At 39.1% G+C, this 18,962-nt stretch overlaps 3 protein-coding genes across 3 annotated transcripts in view; all 3 read left to right on the forward strand.

The window, feature by feature from the left end:
• Positions 1–1,258: 1,258 nt before the first annotated feature.
• On the forward strand, positions 1,259–6,123 carry LOC116843538 (odorant receptor 67c-like). The gene is made up of 6 exons (XM_032814000.1): positions 1,259–1,684; positions 2,071–2,422; positions 4,476–4,706; positions 4,828–4,941; positions 5,026–5,251; positions 6,062–6,123. The coding sequence occupies exons 1-6, from the start codon at positions 1,386–1,388 to the stop codon at positions 6,121–6,123; spliced, it is 1,284 nt and encodes a 427-aa protein (XP_032669891.1). The 5' UTR covers positions 1,259–1,385.
• A 537-nt stretch (positions 6,124–6,660) lies between these two features.
• LOC116843550 (odorant receptor 49b-like) lies at positions 6,661–9,320 on the forward strand. Its single transcript, XM_032814017.1, has 6 exons — positions 6,661–7,123; positions 7,219–7,573; positions 8,036–8,266; positions 8,510–8,629; positions 8,841–8,996; positions 9,157–9,320. The coding sequence occupies exons 1-6, from the start codon at positions 6,867–6,869 to the stop codon at positions 9,205–9,207; spliced, it is 1,170 nt and encodes a 389-aa protein (XP_032669908.1). The 5' UTR covers positions 6,661–6,866; the 3' UTR covers positions 9,208–9,320.
• Positions 9,321–18,030: 8,710 nt separating this feature from the next.
• Positions 18,031–18,962, forward strand: part of LOC116843548 (odorant receptor 4-like) — a 3,575-nt gene continuing 2,643 nt past the window's right edge. Inside the window, exon 1 of the mRNA XM_032814015.1 lies at positions 18,031–18,451. Within this exon, the coding sequence (XP_032669906.1) occupies positions 18,177–18,451 (275 nt within the window). The 5' untranslated portion in view covers positions 18,031–18,176. The remainder of the gene's footprint in view (positions 18,452–18,962) is intronic.

Consider the following 18,962-nt stretch of genomic DNA (forward strand, 5'->3'; position numbering starts at 1 on the left):
AGCGAAATTTACTATTAAGTTTTTATGTAATTTCTGTCGTATTTCGTTCGCTCATCTTCGACGCGCAATAGATTATTATTAGATTTGTTCTTGAACTGAGCCGTGCTAATTTGATTGCATACTACTTTCATAATTGTAGATAATAGTGGCCAATATGTGTTGTTAATTAAATAAATTCTTTTTTAAAATAACATCAATTTTAATTTTATTCAAAAATACAACAGAAATGTATGCAACCTAGTATATTTTTTAACAAAATAGACCTTAGTGACAGTTTATTCCTGTAAATTACTAAAAGCATAGTAAAATTGAAAAGAATTTGCATGAAAAAAAAACTATAATATTCTATTGAGTGCGAGAGTTTTCTCTCGTGAAAAAAGGCACATTGTGTCGGCTAATAAAATCACCGAAAATAAAGAAAACGGTTACGTAACGAAAGTTCATAATGTTTAAGCCGATATTACATGGGAAATTAATTTTTCCTAGGTAACTGAGTTCTTTTACAGCTTAACCCTCCTAGAGCTTAATGTTGAAACTTACCCTCCGCTAGAAGAGAAAAAAGACAGATAAACAGAGAGAGAGAGAGAGAGAGAGAGAGAGAGAGAGAGAGAATGAAAGAGCGTGTGGTGCTTGAGAATAAAACTTTTCTCACTACTTTCTTTCTTCGTCTTCGAATGCTGACTTACTTTTTCACGATCATTGCGCGCAACCTTGTATCCAACGTACACCTGTGTATTTCATCCAGGAAATTACGCGATTTACATTTTTTCAAGGAATAAGTTGCGAACTTGGCGGGACATACAGTAATATAGGAAGAATTCTCTACGGCGAGTAAAACGGTGAGAATCTCGGAAACAGAAACTTTTGCTTCTACTTTCTCCTCACCCCATCGACCTTCCGGCCATTCATCGAAGTCCTCCCTCATTCGCGGAACCACAAAACTTTTCCTTACGGTCACCGGACGCGCTATTCAATGCTCGCCGTAACGTTCGCGTGTACTATCCGTTGTTGCTTGAATTTTTAAAGAGAATAATACTGCGCTACACGCCGCGCCGGTTTGCCCAACAATTCGAGGGAGGGTCGACCACTCGGAAACTTTCCTTCTCCCTCCGACATACCGCGACAATGGCGCACGCAATCTGCGCATGATGCGATCAAAATATTTAATAAGCAGTTGCTAGAGCGCCTATGGTTTGCATATACACATACACGCGTACACACACACTCTCTCTTCTCTCGCTTTTAGTTCATACAAAGGTGTACCTCGCATAAAGCGCGATCGGCCAAACATATATCATAACGCTCGAAATTGCCGTCCAGTCAAAATTAACGCGAATTGCGTTAATATCGAAATCGAAATTGCCTCTGTTGAAAAAAAAAAGTAAATGGAAACAGAACGATACAGAGAAAAAGTGAATAATAGAAATATGAAACTAGAGAATCTAATCTGTTGGTCTATACAAATTTGGCTTCGAATTTTCGGGATCTGGCCGGAATCGTCGTGCATCATGTCGCGCAGATTATTTTGGATCATCGCGCTCATGATCGAGCAAATCTTACAGTATCGATACATCATGATAAGTTTCTATAACGTCGACATTACCGAGGTGATAAATACTTTGAGTGAAACAGTGCCGTACTCAATATTATTAGTTAAACTTGGAACTTTTTGGTGTAAACAGCGGTGAGATACGCAACAATACGTAGTGATACATAGTGCCACAGTGAAACTTTCACATAGTTCTTAACTAAAGTCTCCGCGCGGTGACGATAATTTTTCACATACTATTTCATCACTCTTTCTTGACACATGTTTGATACTTACTTTGTCACGAAGGGAAAGTTGCGTCGGTAAAATAAATTACTTGCCAACTAGAAGCGCGATAAATGCGACAGACTGAGCGATCAATCGAAATATCGAAGTAACATTTGTGCCTGAAGTATATGTATAAAAGTAAACACGCGCCGGAGTTATCACGCAACGATAAATCGTTTCGTCGTCAGTGATTTACGTGGCGATCTTTTCGAGCCATTGTTACTACGAACGTGACCCACGAAAATTATTTGTAGAACATTCAACAAAATATTAACAATGATGGCGGTGGATTGGGAAAAGTGTTCCAGCACGGAGCACAGTATGTTTACGATGGCGTGTAAAGCGAAGCTATCGCAGCGGCTCGCTAACTTGACAATAACGCTTTACTCGGCAGCTGTAATCTTGCATAGTAGCGATGTTCTGGTATACCGCTTGGACGTCAGCAGAACTTCCAATGTCACCGCGCGACCGTTCATTCTCAAGATGAACGTGCCGTTCGACAGTAATAAAAGATTTGTATACGAGTCAGTCGTGATCACACAATTCGTCCATTTGTACTTGTGTTCCTGCACAATTGGCGTAATCAATATCCTGCTGATAAATTTGGTGAGTACTGTTTTGCCAAAGATACACGGAGATTACTGTATTAAAAATTGTACGGAGAATATTGTACACTGAGAAAAAAAATAAATTTGTAAATTTTAAAATTTACAAACATCTATTAGGTGAGTACTATTGACATATCTAAACTCTCTTTACTTAAACCAAGTATTATCTACTTAAACCGAATAAACAATACTTGGCTCAAATAAAGAGAACCCTGATCCAAGCAAATATGTTAATGGCATCCATTCAACAAACACTTACCACAATACTTAAATATTTTTGGTAATTATCGACTATAGGGGAAGCAGCTCCAATCACCTTAATCTTGACATATGTTGTAGAAGTCACCCTTCTGAGTAACCCTCAGAAGGTTTTAGGCGGCGCTTGTCGTTCGTTAAAAAGTTATTAACAAAAGAAATTACATAAAATGAATATAATTTTTGGACACTGTATATACAAAAACATGGAATTTGTAGGCTAGGAAGATGCCAGCCATACGCACGTACCACACACACACACACACTGCTAGCCAGCAAGCGCGCTCGCGGTAGATGCGTATGTATATACAGGGTGTCCCGCGTAAGACGGACCAAAAGAAAAATATAAGTAGAACACATAAAAGTGAACAAAAATTGTATAGGTCATTTTTCAAACAACCACGTAAAATTTCGAGATATTAATTAAAATAGTTGGACAAATTAGAATGCGCGATGCGACAGGCAGGACATACGGCTCGCAGCGGTCGGCGAAGAAAATGGAAGAACGCACACGTACACAGACGCACACACGGAGCTACTCATTTCAGTATGCCAAACGGCCCACCTCTCTGGCCTATAAGGTAGGCTCGCGAGCAATCATCCATTTTCTTCGCCGGCCGCGGCGAGTTGTATGTCCCGCCTGCCATGTCGCCGCTCTGATATGCTCAACTATTTTAATTAATATCTCGAAATTTTACGTGGTTGTTTGAAAAATGGCCTATATAATATTTGTTCACTTATATTTATAATGTGTTCTACTTATATTTTTATAATGTGTTCTACTTATATTTTTCTTTTGGTCCGTCTTACGCGGGACACCCTGTATAATAGGTACATACATATGCACCCACCGCGAGCCCGCTCTGTCGGGCGGGTGAGCGCGCTTGCTGGCGAGCAGTGTGTGTGTGTATGTCCCTAACCTAACCCTAACCTAACCTATCTATTGAAATATAGTAAAATACACGTATATACGTAAACCTAATCTTTACATTTTTATATACATAATTTGTCAACGGAATACGGAGAGGAGCCCCTCCCCCGCGCATATATGTGTACTATTTACCGTATTGCAATGTATAATTTATTTTTGAAAAAAGGTAGCAAGAGGGACGATCAAAAAATGTCCAAAAATTACGTTTGATTTATTCAAACTTCTTTGTTCATAACTTTGAGAGTTACTCAGGAGGATAACCTCTACATATGTCAAGGTCAAAGTCATTGGAGCTGCCTCCCCTATAGTCGATAATTACCTTATAATAAAATATAGTAAAAATGATTATAAACATGATAATTTTTACTGAATTTATTTTTACTGTATTCACTTTTACTATGTCATTGTAATTTTCATCATAGTGCCAGTCTATTCCCGAAGTAATATAACAATTATTGTAATTTTTATGAATTTAGTTTTAATAGTTTATAGTTTATCTTCGAAGTACTAAAATTATATTACAATTTTTATAATTTTTATAAATATCTTATTAATACATAGGCTGCGTTCGGGGAGACGCTATTTAGCGCTATGTGTATGCTCTATCTTTGTTTATTTTTGAAAATTGTTTCTGAAAATTGAACAAAGACAGAGGACGTTCATAGCGTTAAATAGCGTCTCCCCGAAAGCAGCCATTGCATACCGTCTGTAGTAGTCGTCAATGACCGACTTTACGTATATATGTATTGTCTTTTGGAGACTTTACGGGATATCACATCATCAGTTTGATTTAAGCATTAAGATGTTCCTCAAGTATTCTCAATTAACAACTAACAATCGGTTAAAACGAAACGATATTTTTTAGATACTACATGTAGCTGGTCAAATTGATATTCTTTGCGAGTGGTTGGTGAAAATTTATCCGATGAAAGGAAAACGTCATCTGGATCTCGCCGTGATAAGGAAAGTAGTTAAGATGCATCAGAAGATTATCACTTTCTCAAAGCACATCGAAGAACTGTATTCAGACATCGTGATTGCGCTGTTCGTATCGGACACTCTAGTTATCTGCTGCTTAGGATTTGTGATCGCCGTGGTAAGTAGATCCCGGGATAATTACAGGTCGCGATAAAGAAAAATGCATCACGTCACTGAAAAATCTACGGGGCACACAACGTTCATCGCTATTCATTATCGATCTTTTCTTAACATTCCAGTCAATCGGGACACCTGGTGCTTCGGAAACTATAATAAAGACCCTTTTATTTTATATCGTTATAAATCTGGAGGCATTTACATACTGCTTCGCGGGAGAGTATCTAAGCGCCAAGGTGAAATGATTCGCATACCGTCTGCTCGGAGGAATATCGTAAGATACATTAAAGTTACATTTTCTATCCTGCGTTTACATGTAGAGCAAAACCATTGGCGACGCCGTGTACGATTCCCTTTGGTACGAATCGGATTCTAAAGACTGTCGGGTGATATTGCTGCTGATAATGAGATCGCAGAATCAATTGGCCATCACGATTGGGAAGGTCATGGACTTGTCTTTGGAGCGATTTGCCAGTGTAAGATCACTCACCTTACGTACAGACACTTCTAATGCGCTGATTGTCTCGATAACTGTTCAATTAAGATGTTGTCATCAAATATTATTTGCATATATTATCTATTGCTGTCAGTATCTGAATATCTTGACAATTCAAATATACTACCTCACAAATATTTCTTATGATCACTCGCGATTTTGGATTTCTACACGGGAAAAAAGATTTGGTTGAATTAACCAAATATCTGGTCGAATATGAACGATCCAGAAATTCCGATTGAAGTAAACCGAATTCTATTTAACAAGATTTTTGGCAGACTAACCAAACATGTCTGGTTATTTAACCAAATATGTCTGGTTAAATAATCAGACATGTTTGGTTAGTCTGCCAAAAATCTTGTTAACTTAAACAGAATTCGGGTTACTTCAATCGGGATTTCTGGATCGTTCATATTCAACCAGATATTTGGTTAATTCAACCAAATCTTTTTTTTCCGTGTAGTACTAAGCATTTAAGCATCATAGATTTAAGCATTCATTTAAGCAGATAGAATATTTAAGTACTAGAATATAAAAACTATTCAGTTTATACAGACAGCATTGATCTTATTGTCAATTAATTAATTTTCGCGTCACGTTTACACGTTACTTGACTCTCTGTGTTCTACATATACTTTTTGTTTTAACGTATGGAGAGCACAGATTGTAGTTTCACTTACTTTTCATCCACTAGTAAGATTGTAGTTTCACTTATTCCTCACAACTAGAGTTATCCTGCTACTTGTTCTTCTTCGTAAAAGCAGCAATCAGTAATGACGTTGCACAAGTAACATTAACTCGACCGCACAGATCAGCATTCTTCGAGTATCCCTCGTAATAAAGGCAGAACATTGTTATAGATTGTAAAGGCTTCAGCTTCTTACGTGTCGGTTCTGCTCGCGATGTACTGAAGCGGGACTAGCAAGCCATGCGTACGTCGAATTTCTACGTAATAAACTCCAAGAGTTACCTACTACTGTTTAACGTGAAGAAGAAAATTTGCACATAAATTAGTAGTAGCGGCGAAAATTGCTGAGGTATTACTATCAGTCATTCCCGACATGCGTCGCGACATGCCTCGTCGCCGAGAGAACGAGAGAGAATAAACTCCGGGACTCTCGGCGGGCAAAATCGATAACTCGAGATACGCAATGTTTATTAAATGAGTCTGAACAAAGCGACCTCGCGGTCTCCCCTTCTCGCTGGCATTGTTCCCACCCCAGGTCCGATTCGATTTTCCGTTTCTTTTTCTGCGAGTTTTCCATTCCGAAATTATAAGCTCTATGCTCGCGCACAATAGCCTGCATTTTTAATCACGCGTAATTCGCCACCGTTGCCATCACGGCCGGGGAAGGAATATAGTGAGGGATACTTACCTTTTGTTTACCTGCAAATTGTTCTTCCTCTTTCTCTCCCTCTCTTCTCCTCACAGTCGTATGTCTATAGTCGCGGCTGTATTTTACCCTCAGTGCCGCTATATTTTACGCTCAGAATAATTAATGATCAATCAAACGCGGTCAGTCGCCCCGCGAGAAGCTCTGCTGCAACCAACTCTCCGATTTCCAGCGAGATTTGTCTCGCGACGCACGTTGCGAGCATACACCGCGTCCGTGTCGATGTTTCATAAATCGGCGACGGAGAGATTCGTTTCCTATTACCGCGATCATGACGAACACCAACACGGTGTGCTTCTCGATAAAGTTCGTTCTCCGCATCTTCGGCATCTGGCCAGACGCGTCGTGCGTCGTCCTGCGCAGGTTGTTCTGGTCCGCGTTGCTGATCGTCACGCAGGTCTTTCAGTACACCTACTTTGTACTGCACTTTCACACTGACGACCTGTCGGATCTCATGGACAACCTCAGCTGTTCCTTGGCCTACACCTTGCTGTTCATCAAACTGATCATCTTCTGGATCAATCAACGGTAAGCTAGTGAATTATTCCATTCTCCTCTCGCTTTCCTGAAGAAAGTGCAGTGAGATCATTCGAGACTCGTCCCGCTGTGTGTACGCGCCGCAGGAAGTTCGACGAGATCCTGACGATGATCGCCACCGACTGGAAGGAATGCGCGAACGATCCGGTCGGCATGCACATAACGACTAGCACAGCCACGATGTCGTATCGCGTCGCCAATGCGATCATCGGCTTCCACATGGTCGCTGTGGTGACTTATAGCTTCGGCGTGCTCTTGTCCGACGAGAACGGGGACTTTAATGTGTCGGTCGTGCCCGCACGAGCCCTCATTATAAAGATGGAACTGCCCTTTGACAGCAACAGCTCGCCCATCTATGAGCTCGTGATGGTCGTGCAATTCTTTCAGCTGATGTCGAACGCGTGCGCGATCGACGTGCTGAATGCTTTACTCTTGACGTTGGTGAGTCATTTCTGGTATGGCAGGTAACGTTCATGAATTTAGAAGATGAATACTAGAGAGAAAACTGTTGAGCTCTCGATATCTAGACGCGTGGGTGAAAAATTTCTTGAATCTTCGGGACAAATACTTCGCGGCTTGAAGATCGGATTTTAACCTCTTGAGTGAGAATAATCTCCTGTTTGTGCTTTCGCGAGCCAAGTGTGCACGTTCTTGATCACAAACTTAACTTTATCTTCTTATTTCGTAATCCTGAGATCCTTAAAATAATTCCGCGAGATTGTGTAAAGTGGGTGTAAATCGAATTGCAATGTATAAAAAGAAAACGTACAGTAGTTTAGTTTTCAGCATTCTTTTCTGCTAGAATTTTATAAAATATTAAAGTATAGAGGGATTAAAAGATAAGTCTAAAGAGCGTCGTGTCGAGTCTCTCTTAGAGAATAATTTTTTGTTCGTAATTTATAGATACTTCACGTGGGTGGTCAGATTGATATCTTGCGAGAATGGTTAACGAAAGTTTTCTCCAAAGGCAGCATGTATGAAACGACTAAAGTTACGATGAAGAGCGTCATTGGGAAACATCAAAAGATCATCATGTTCTCGGAAAATGTCGAGAGTCTCTATTCTTACATCGCGCTGATGCAATTTGTGTCGAACACCATGATTATTTGTTCCATAGGCTTCGTCATCGCTTCTGTGAGTAACATTGAGAGAAATTCGCGGGGAACGAATTATCTGGCTTCAATTAAATTTAATTTAATTAGCTTCAATTCATCACCAAATATCTCGACTTATATTTTGATAACTTGATATACGCTCCTCGCAAAGACTATATTTTAGAATATAATTTTTGACAGTAGCTTTTCTAACGAAAGGATTTAGAGAGCGTCACGCGCGTATTAAGGAATAAATGGCGTCGTGATGTAAATGATGTTTCAGTCGTTGAGCAGTCCAGACGTTTCCACGATATTGGTGAAGACCCTGTTGTTTTACATCGTGATGAATCTCGAGGCGTTCATCTTCTGCTTCGCCGGGGAATACCTGAGCACTAAGGTCAGCGTATGATGTTAACACGGCAACTCGCCACGTCAGGCATCACCGTCATGTTAATCGATTTAATCGCGACCCGCCACTCGAGAGACCCCTTCTGACCGATCGGGCACTGGCTGCCTTACCCGAGCTTGTCGTCCCGGGATTTACACGATGAACGTAAACATCACGTTCCTACAGAAGACAGTAATTTCCCTTCTTGTTTACCTTGCTTTTTCAGAGTCTGAATATCGGGGACGCGGCTTACGGGTCCCTTTGGTATGACATGCGCGTAAACGAGAGCCGAGTGATAACGTTCTTGATACTGAGGTCCCAGAGGCGATTAACGATCACGATTGGAAAGGTCATGGATCTCTCGCTGAGACGTTTCGCTAGCGTAAGCCTTCGTGTTGCATCGTCGTCTGACATTCATCTGATGAATGTCCCGTATCGTCATTCTATCAATCATCTATCCGCATATTAAAGCTCCACCAAATCTCTCATTCACTCACGCGTAATCCTTAATCCCTTCCGTGCATGAAATATTGTCATTATAGATCGTAAAGGCGTCGGCGTCCTACGTGTCGGTGCTGCTGGCAATGTCCTGAAAGAAAGAGAGAAAGATCGATCACGATTAATTGCAAGAAACCAAGCGTTGCGAACATCTAGCAGCAAACGATTAGTCGCGAGAAACCATGAATGATCTTCAGAAGCCAATCGCACTTAGATTAAAAGTTTCATGTAAACAAAATCTGTTCTAATTACAAGACGATATTCCAAACGTTAATTTTAGATGTTAATTAACAGTTCGACTGCCTTTTGTCGTAAGGATAAAATATATGATGTTGTATAAATATATGATGTTGTGTACGTGTTCTACTGCAGTTTTCACGAATGTCTACACGGTAAAAAACATTTGTGTTGAAATCGATTCGTGTAAAAACTTTTATGTTAAATTTCTGACATATCCGTATGTTGATTTAACCTTTCAGTTCACATTCACCATTTCCAAGTGTTAAAATAACAATGGAGCGTTCAAGTGTTACTTTTGTGTTAATTTTTTCGACATATTATTTGTGTATTATTCGTTTGCATATTTGCCTTGTGTTAAATTGATATAAAAATAGAGTGAATAAATTTAATACCAAATTTTTTACAGTGTATAAAATTCCCTGTACTGTGACGCATCCGAAATTGGATTGACAATTTCTTGACGAAAGAACGGCTTTGCCAAATAAGTATCTCCTTTGCAACTATCCACTTCGATGAAACGACTCATTTTCCGTATCGAGATATATTCGTCGTGCCACGTGTACTCCGCGGTGAAACAATAATTTGTGCCGCAATATGTACTCCGCTCGTCGCTCGCAGAGAGTAAAGGTCTTTCCTCTAGAGTGATGTCTTCTTCAGCAATTACGGAGAGAAGAAGAGAGAAAAGCAAAGAGACAAAAAGGGAGAAGGAGATTCTCTCTCATATGTTTTCATTTTCGCCCGACATATATCTTCTTCCCCTTAGTCTTTGTGTCTCAGTTATCGACAAGAGTTGCAGCCAGCGATCCTGATTCCGACGTTCACTCACGTATTATCTGACGACGCAGCACGACTTCTTGCATTATTGATACGAAGATGGTCCGCGTATACGCAAGAAATTTTCTTCGGCTTAGGCATACACAACACACACACACACACACACACACACACAAACTCTCTCTCTTTCTCTCCGTCTCTGCTTTTCTACTTCTCTTAAAACACGCTCTTCGTGGAAATTTGAGACTCTCCCTGATCACCGCGATAAATTTTACATCTGACGTGCGTGCTGCCAGACACGCTCACTTGGGTCCTTGCATTTTTAAAGTAAATCGCTCGCCACGGCTCCGCTCGCTCGCGCGAGCATCGATTCGTAAACCGATCGTCTTTGTTGCAATTTCGTTTTTCTGCCTCTGCTTATTATCCTTCCTTTTTTCCGCCTGTCTTTACCTACGAGACGGTTGCGACTGCAGTGACATATAATCCGCATGCGGATGCAAATGTTTAATGAACACCCTCAGTCGGTCGTGGAAGGAAAGAGGGGATGAGTTCGTCTCCGATTTGTCTTTTGCCTCTCAGAGACCTCTCAGTTTATGCACGTCGCAAAATCGATCCCGAGTTTATCCTCATCGAGTTTATTCCATACCACCGAGTTTACAGAATCCCTACCGGCTACGGATTCCTCTTTTTGAGAGAGAATCGGATGAAAACCTGTGAACAGCTGTGAAAACGAGAAAGCCACGGGAGACAGGAAGAAAGAGAGAGAAAGAGGGAGAAAGAGAAAAAAAGAAAGAGTTAGCATGGAGCCTATATGCACAACCGGCTGGTCGATAGTGTTACGTATCTTCGGTATTTGGCCGGACGCGCGTTGCGTTCTGTTCCGTAGGTCGTTTTGGATAATATCGCTCGCATTCGTCCAGACTTTTCAATATCGTTACATTGTCGACCACTTCCGTACTATCGATCTCTCCGACCTGCTGGGCAGCTTGAGTGAGGCTATGTTTCACACACTAGTGGCCCTGAAACTCATCATGTTCTGGCTTAATCAGCGGTGAGACACACAATAGAGCACGATTAGGGCTGCGAGCTATTTAAGAACGGATTTATATGTACGGAGGATTATTCGCACGCAAACGATTAGCCGCGAACGATCTTCGATCGATTTCGCGTCAGTTTCTGAAAAACCGAGTTGAAAAGAAGCATGATAGATTAGTTAACGATTTACCGACCGGCATCGTCGGTAGAAAAACTGTTAAAATTTGATAGATAGTGTGCAGAATGAACATGAATTATTATAATTTTATAGTCGTGATTTTTGAAAAGCCTACTGATAAGCTTTCGGGCGATAAAGTGCTAAGCCTCAGTTGATTTTTATATGAAAAACAGATAAGCCTGTAATTGCGACATGTTATACGATTTTATATTATGTAATACGCATTATGTTATGTTGATAAACATACTTCCGCACATATAACGGTTCGCACGATTTTTAAGACGCTTTCGATAGTTTGAAAGAAGGGTTGTAAAGTAAACACTCATCTGTTTCATGCAAGCTATCACGTACAGTAAAAAAATTAAAAATAAATTTTTTTATGAAAAATCAATGTTACCTTGAATTCTTTAAATGACATCATGCAATTTTTTTCATATAATATTGTAGGGAACTTTGAGACGAGTTCAACGCACTATTACAAATATCATTATTTTTTATATTTAATGTCAAATCTATAGCATTATTTTAAATAGAGCAGCACTTATAAGCTCTGACTAGACATGTAAACATAAACACTGGAAGTTTTCTAAGCTTGTAAATACTGCTATCTAAAATAATGTTGCAAATTTAATATTAAATATCAACTGTACGATAGTTATATGTATATATATTATATATATATATATATATATATATATATATATATATATATATATAATATATATATATGTATATATGTTATATATTAAATATCAACTATACGATAGTTATATCAACAAAACGATAGTTTATATGAAATAGATGAGTATTTACCTTACAACCTTTCCTTTAAATTGTCGGAAGCGTTTCAAGAATCTTGCAGATCGTTACGTTACGTACACCCTGTATACGTACGTGGGTCCTCGAGAATCGATGATCCCCTGCATTTGTTATCATAGCCAATTGGAGGAAAAATCGAACGCTGCTTGTAAAACACTTAATAAGATATTGACAATGATAGAAATAGATTGGAAAGGAAGCCTCGATCTCGACGCAACCACCAGGAGCGCATACCTGTCGCATTGATTTTCTAACTCGACGATCAGCTTTCAAACAATATCCGTGGTGATGTACACCATTACGGTTGTCATCTTCGACGTCGTCGACGACGACGAAATCACTGGCGAGATTGAGCGACCGTTCATTGCAAAGATGGATTTGCCGTTTGATACTAGCAAGCGATTCGTATACGAGTTTATCACACAATTTTTTCACATGCTCTTTTGCGCTTTTGTCACCGGCATGCTGAATGCTCTTCTTATAGCTCTGGTTAGTTGCGCTCTTTCCTAGAACGTCACTTTTATTATTGCCATTATAATTCTTCATATTTAATAGTTAATAGCAATTTTACTTTAAATAAGGTAAAAGCAAAAATTCTAATCCTGGGCATTCTTATTGTTTTGATCTTTAAATACGGGAATATTTGAAATGTCAACATAGTATATATGTATATATATGTCAGTGTAACAATATTATCAAAGGTCGATGTTGGGCATCGATAAGTTGTCGAAAAAGGAAGTCTTTAATTAAAACAACTCAATGGATAACGGAAACAATATAACGCTTCTTGCGTTCGACTAACAGTTCGACTAACTCCACTTCAGATTTCTTGCCTTTTATAAGCTCCAACGCCAAAACGTAAACAGCTTCTAAAGGAGAACACCTCCTGGCTGTCACTTTCACAGATGGCTATCAGCAACAGCCAATGTATTATCAATAAATAAAGATCGCTCCTCGAATCTTGCCCTGATACATATAAAAAAAAAAAAATATATATATATATATATATATATATATATATATATATAAAATATATAAAAATATATAAAAATATATAAAAATATATAAATATATAAAAATATATAAAAATATATAAATATATAAAAATATATAAATATATAAAAATATATAAAAATATATAAAAATATATAAAAAAAAATATATATATATATGTGTTTTTTATGTTAAAAAATTAAATGTCCCTATTTAAAGATCGAAACAACAAGAATGTCTAAATTTTTAGATATATGTCTGAGCATTTATATTTTTGCCTTAATACTTAATAATAATTTTTGGCACTTAACATTCTTTAATAGTTTAAAGTTTTAATAAGCGTTGTTTATTAATATTTTAACAGTCGCATTTATCGTGGAGAAATGTTTACTAGCAGTTTTTGAGAGCACAATTAAATTACGTTAAAAGAGAAGAACATCCTCTATGTATATACTATAAACTTGTAAATTTATACACCTTTATGTAGCTTATATAATATTACAATTATTGAATGCCATTATCAACAAATATTTCTTTATAAGATGCTGGCATAATGACAGTGGCTTTTAAAGTGTCAACATTCATTCTATTAAATCGTTAACCGCAGTACTAATAGTTTAATGAGATTGTCTGAGCGCGATTTTAATTGACGCTTATAATATGAATTAGAATTTAAAAGTTAAAAAAAGGATGGTATATCTTTTAATAAATACATGATAGTTAATGCGATCTTGTGTTTCAGATATTACACGTAGGTGATGAAATCGATATTCTACGATGGTTAGCGGAAATTTTTCCGCAAGAAGAGGAGCGTAGCAGCAAGATTGTCGCAATGAAGGATATAATTACAAAACACCAGAAAATTATCGCTCTCTCGCAGAACATTGAATATCTCTACTCGTACGTCGCGATGAAGCTATTTTTAGTGGATGCTATAATTATGTGCTGCTTGGAATTTATACTGGTTGTAGTAAGTTGAGCGAATCTTTCAGAAGAATTAGGGTTAGGAAGAGATCCCTACTATGACTCAGACCTCCTCTTGATGTTTCAATCATTCGGATCGCCTGACGGATAATTATAATGTTTTACTTTAACATGAGCTTAGAGGCATTTACATTCTGTTTCGCCGGAGAATACCTAAGCGCTAAGGTCAGCTTCGGCCAGGCATATCTATGCCATCGCGATACAACGAAACACTTGTTCCTGAACTTCAAGTTAAAATCTATTTTCTTCGACACGTCTTCGTCAAACCATCGGAGAAGCCGCGTACAATTCTCCGTAGTACAAAGCGGATCACAAAGATAATCGGTTCGTCTTGTTCTTGATAATGAGATCACAGAACCAATTGACCCTCTCGATCGGAAGAATGATGGATTTGTCCTTAGAGCGGTTTACCGGTGTAAGATTACTGCTTTTATCTCACGTCTCTGCAATTTACTGATTTTCAAGCTTCCAATTTACTGATTTTTACCTTTTTAGAGTACGAATGTACAATTTTTTTCTTTTGCTTTACGGTTAAGTAATTTCCGTCAGTGTTGGGCATCAATTAAAATCGATTAAACATTTCTCCGACTAAAATAATCGGCAAATGAATAATCGAAATTAATCGTTCGTCATATACATAAAATATATAATTTACACACATAAATACCACAAATTTCGACGATTGGTGAAATTAATTATTAACTAAACTTTGATATAACTTTGTACACTGATTAATAATTAATTTCACTAATCGACTAAATTATTCATGATTACATATATAACGATTGATTAATTTTGATTATTGATTTGCCAATTATTTTAGTTGAAAAAGATTTGAATCGATTAATATCAAACATACTGGTTCTCGTAATTACACGTATTACTCGACATCATTATATTTTTCGAGTCTTTTTCGAGTAATTATTTTATATTATTATTATTATTATTGCAAGTTATGAAGCATTCAGTCGATGATAATAGCTCATCATATATACCAACTTTTACATTAAAATATCACATGTATTAACCAGATAACATTGTTGCAGTTTATGAAAGCTTCAGGCTCTTATATATCGGTCCTTCTTGCGATGTACTGAAGCAAAACTATCATCGTGTTTCTAACTCCTTACTCAGCATGAGTCGACTGTAGAAGATACATACGTGAATTAAAATTGACAAAAATCGCGCCGCAGTATACCACTCGCCAATTCCTCTCACATGCGTGCGTTGCGCATTCACAAGCGTGTTTCGCCGAGAGGCATAAACTGAGCACTGTCAAAAGGAAATTCGAGAAATCGAGATACGCAGGAATTGTTAAATGGACTCGAATAAAGTGTATCCGCGATTTCCCCTGCCGCTTACGTTCTCGTCTCTCCGCCTCGAAACCTCTGCGCATCGACTTTCGTTTCATTCCTCCGCGGTATTTTCCGTTTCGAACGCTTCAGTTTTCCTGGACACGGACACGGACAATTTTGCATTTTAACTGCACATTTTGCAACTGTATCGTGGAGAAGGATTAAAAGCGGAGCGAGGAGGTGATGTCTCGTCCAGCTATAATTTTTCTCTCCCTTTCCATCTCTTTCACCATTCACACTTAAAGTCTTAAATCTTCACAGCGATAAACATATTTTAAATCTGATGACAAAAATGGAAGTACTTGGCGATTAATTAAATTGGAATAACCACTCACGTGATGTGCTTGGTGAAGCTTCAATTGCTTCAATTCTCAATTAGACATCTTGAATAATACATTTCAAGCAAACGAATTATATTACTCTTGTCGACACTCTGTATGTATCAACTTCAATATTGACTTCATCTCTCTTACGGTAATGCGCAGTCTATTCTGTACGTCTATTATTTCCAATTCTTACTAGAGGAACTTTCTAAGGATCGATTTTTCCAACCTCTTGGTAAGTTAACTAATAGTTCACTCATATGTCTGTCCTTGTTCTTCATTCAAATTAGACAAAAATAGACATGATTTAACTGTTAATTAGCTTACTAAGAAGTTGGGACAATCGATTCTAAAGCTGAGTCTTCATGTCTCGAGTGTCTAACCATGCCACATTCTACGTGATCTTTTCGCGCGCGTTATTTTGATCCGTGTCGTTAATTATCGCTCATATAAACTGATAAGGTAACCCGACGATTCCGCGGGTCCGACAAACGTTCTCGTCGTTTTACGACAATTATGATTCTAATGAAACAACATAGTGACACTTCGTCAATTGCGCGAGGAGGTAACGACGCGAGAAACGACTTTCGCAACTTCGTGTTCCCCTGGTCGACATTTATCTCGCCCGACATTTTCCGCTCGTGGCCTACGTTCTCAGCTTTTCTCGGATCACAGCGCGCCATTTTGATCCAGGTCTTCTCTGCCCGAATATTACCCGCGATGTTACATGATTTCTTGAATTGTTAACGCGAAACAACGCGCGCCTTTCCACAAAACACATCCTCTCTGATAGGTGTTTCCCATTCGCGAAACACGCTTTCCACGAGAACTCGAGGCTTTCTTTACGGTCATCGCACTGAATTTAACATCCGATTTACGTTCACGTGTTGCGTCCAAAGCGTTCGCCACGTATTCCTGAATTTTTCAAGCAAATCGTCGCGCCGTCTGCGCGATCATCGATTCGGAAACAAATCGCCTTTGTCGTAATTTTCCTTTTCCCCGCTCTCTTTTTTTTCTTTCTTCTGTCCGAAGCGAGCACCGAGGTACCATGGCGGTTGAGACACGCGCGCATATGCAAATATTTGATGAGCACAACCTATTGATCATCAAAAAAAGGAAGATGGACGTTTATCTACCATCGAGACTGCCTCAATTCGTACACGAATTCTGTGCTATGCGTCGCGATCAATCAGAGTTTATTCCATGTGACAGCTCCGAGTTATATCTTGCCGCCATCGACGCGTCTCCCTCAAAAGAAAGATAATAACGACGCAGTGCATGGCTATAAAAAGCGAAAAGTGCAGAAGCACGGAATCTGCAAGCGCGCTTGGCCGATCCGCGGAGATTCTGCTCATACTTTTGGAATCCGGCCAGCTGGAATCGCCGTGCGTTTTTTTATTCTTTTTTTTTGTTTTGTCAATTGTTCCGGGATGGTTTCATTCGCGACCACCCGGGTTTTTCGATTGCGATACGTTATCGAGCACCAGCACTCGATCGATCTTCCTGAATTAATGAACGACTCGGGTGTAGAGCCCGGCACACTCATTAAGGCCGCTCAAACTCGTCATTTGCTGATTCAATCATCGGCGAGACACGCCACAGTACGCGATACGAGTAGCGCAACAAAAAGCCCGATGATATTTTCATAGAGTGGCGCTCCCAACGAACTTCGCGCGCGCACATATACACACACATGCACATGTACCAATTTTATTTTTCCTCTGATATTTCATTACACCGCGAATACTTCAGTGCGCATGACGAGTTTTCATATTCACACATACACACACAACCCACGTCGTTGCACGATACTCTGTATTATTAAGGCAAGCAAGAGGCGATTGCGCTACGTGAAAAAAAATCCTCCGACCGGCCGTTGCCTTTTCTTCTCCCTTCTAAATGATTTTCCGCGAAGAGTCGAAGGATAATTGCTCGCGATCGCTGGAGACAATTGGACATATGGTGCCACGTCTACGCATGCTTGACTCCTTGAATCTTTCAACAGAATTGTTCATCGCGCTGCGTCGCCCGTCAATTCATCGAGACGATCATTTCTTTCCCATGACATTTCTCCTTCTCCTTTGTTTTTTTTTTTAAGAACGAAGAGAAATATTGAGAAAACGCAGCGAGCGTATAACCGAGTTGCGTAATGTCGCGTAAAGCGAATATTTGATGAGCGATTACTAGGATCGGAGGGGGAAGGTGCTCGTGCAGCCCATCTGCCGCTGAGACCCTTCAGTTCATGGAAAGACACTTCGTCGTGCACATCGTCTGGCAATCAATACGACCGCGTACAATAGCGTTTGATACGTAATTGTCACATCACCAAGGTCCCCTTTCACGCAAAAGCGGACGACGCAGATATGGAAAAATTCAAAAGCGTGCAATCGGGAAGAATAATCAGTCGGCCGATCGAGATACTACTTCGTATGTTCGGCATCTGGCCGAATGTACCGTACGGTCCATTCTGCAAAGTGTTTTGGATCAGCCTAATAATAATCAATTCGATTCTCCAACTCCTGTTTATTGTCTATCACGGGAGCGACGTCAACTCCAACGTTTTCATATATCTGATCGCTGTTAATCTGACGATGAACATGAAGATTATTAAAATATCTGTTATCTGGTACAATCAGCGGTGAGACATATACGATGTAATGTTTATTGTACGTCTAAGATCGTAACGAAATTGAATGCACTTTCGTAAGCGTGTGGTTATCATTATGTATAAGTGTTCATTGGAAATCCGGTAGCGATATAATCACGCGGAACAATATGGCTGACCTACGTATAAATCTGATTATGCCAATCGGATTCAACAATAAAATACGGATCAACTAATCGCATGGTTATCGCAACCAGAGAGTAATTGCTGAATTACAGTGACGATAACTGGTTGTTCCCTAACCAGAGTGTATTAGGACCTTAACTTAGTTTCCGCCCAAAAAATACTGAGAAAAAGCATTTATTGTAAAAAATTTATTTAAATTATTTCAATGAAAGTATTTTCCATCACTTTCTACAACTTTTTGCCATCTTTCTGGCAACTGGGCGATACCATCTCGATAAAACGATGTTTGTTTCGAAGCAATCCATTCGTCCACCCATTCTCGCACTTCTTCAACATTTCGGAAGCGTGTACCACTCAA

This window comes from Odontomachus brunneus, unplaced genomic scaffold, assembly GCF_010583005.1.
Source record: "Odontomachus brunneus isolate Ranch 3 - 2012 unplaced genomic scaffold, Obru_v1 Obru_scaffold_033, whole genome shotgun sequence".
NCBI lineage: Eukaryota > Metazoa > Arthropoda > Insecta > Hymenoptera > Formicidae > Odontomachus > Odontomachus brunneus.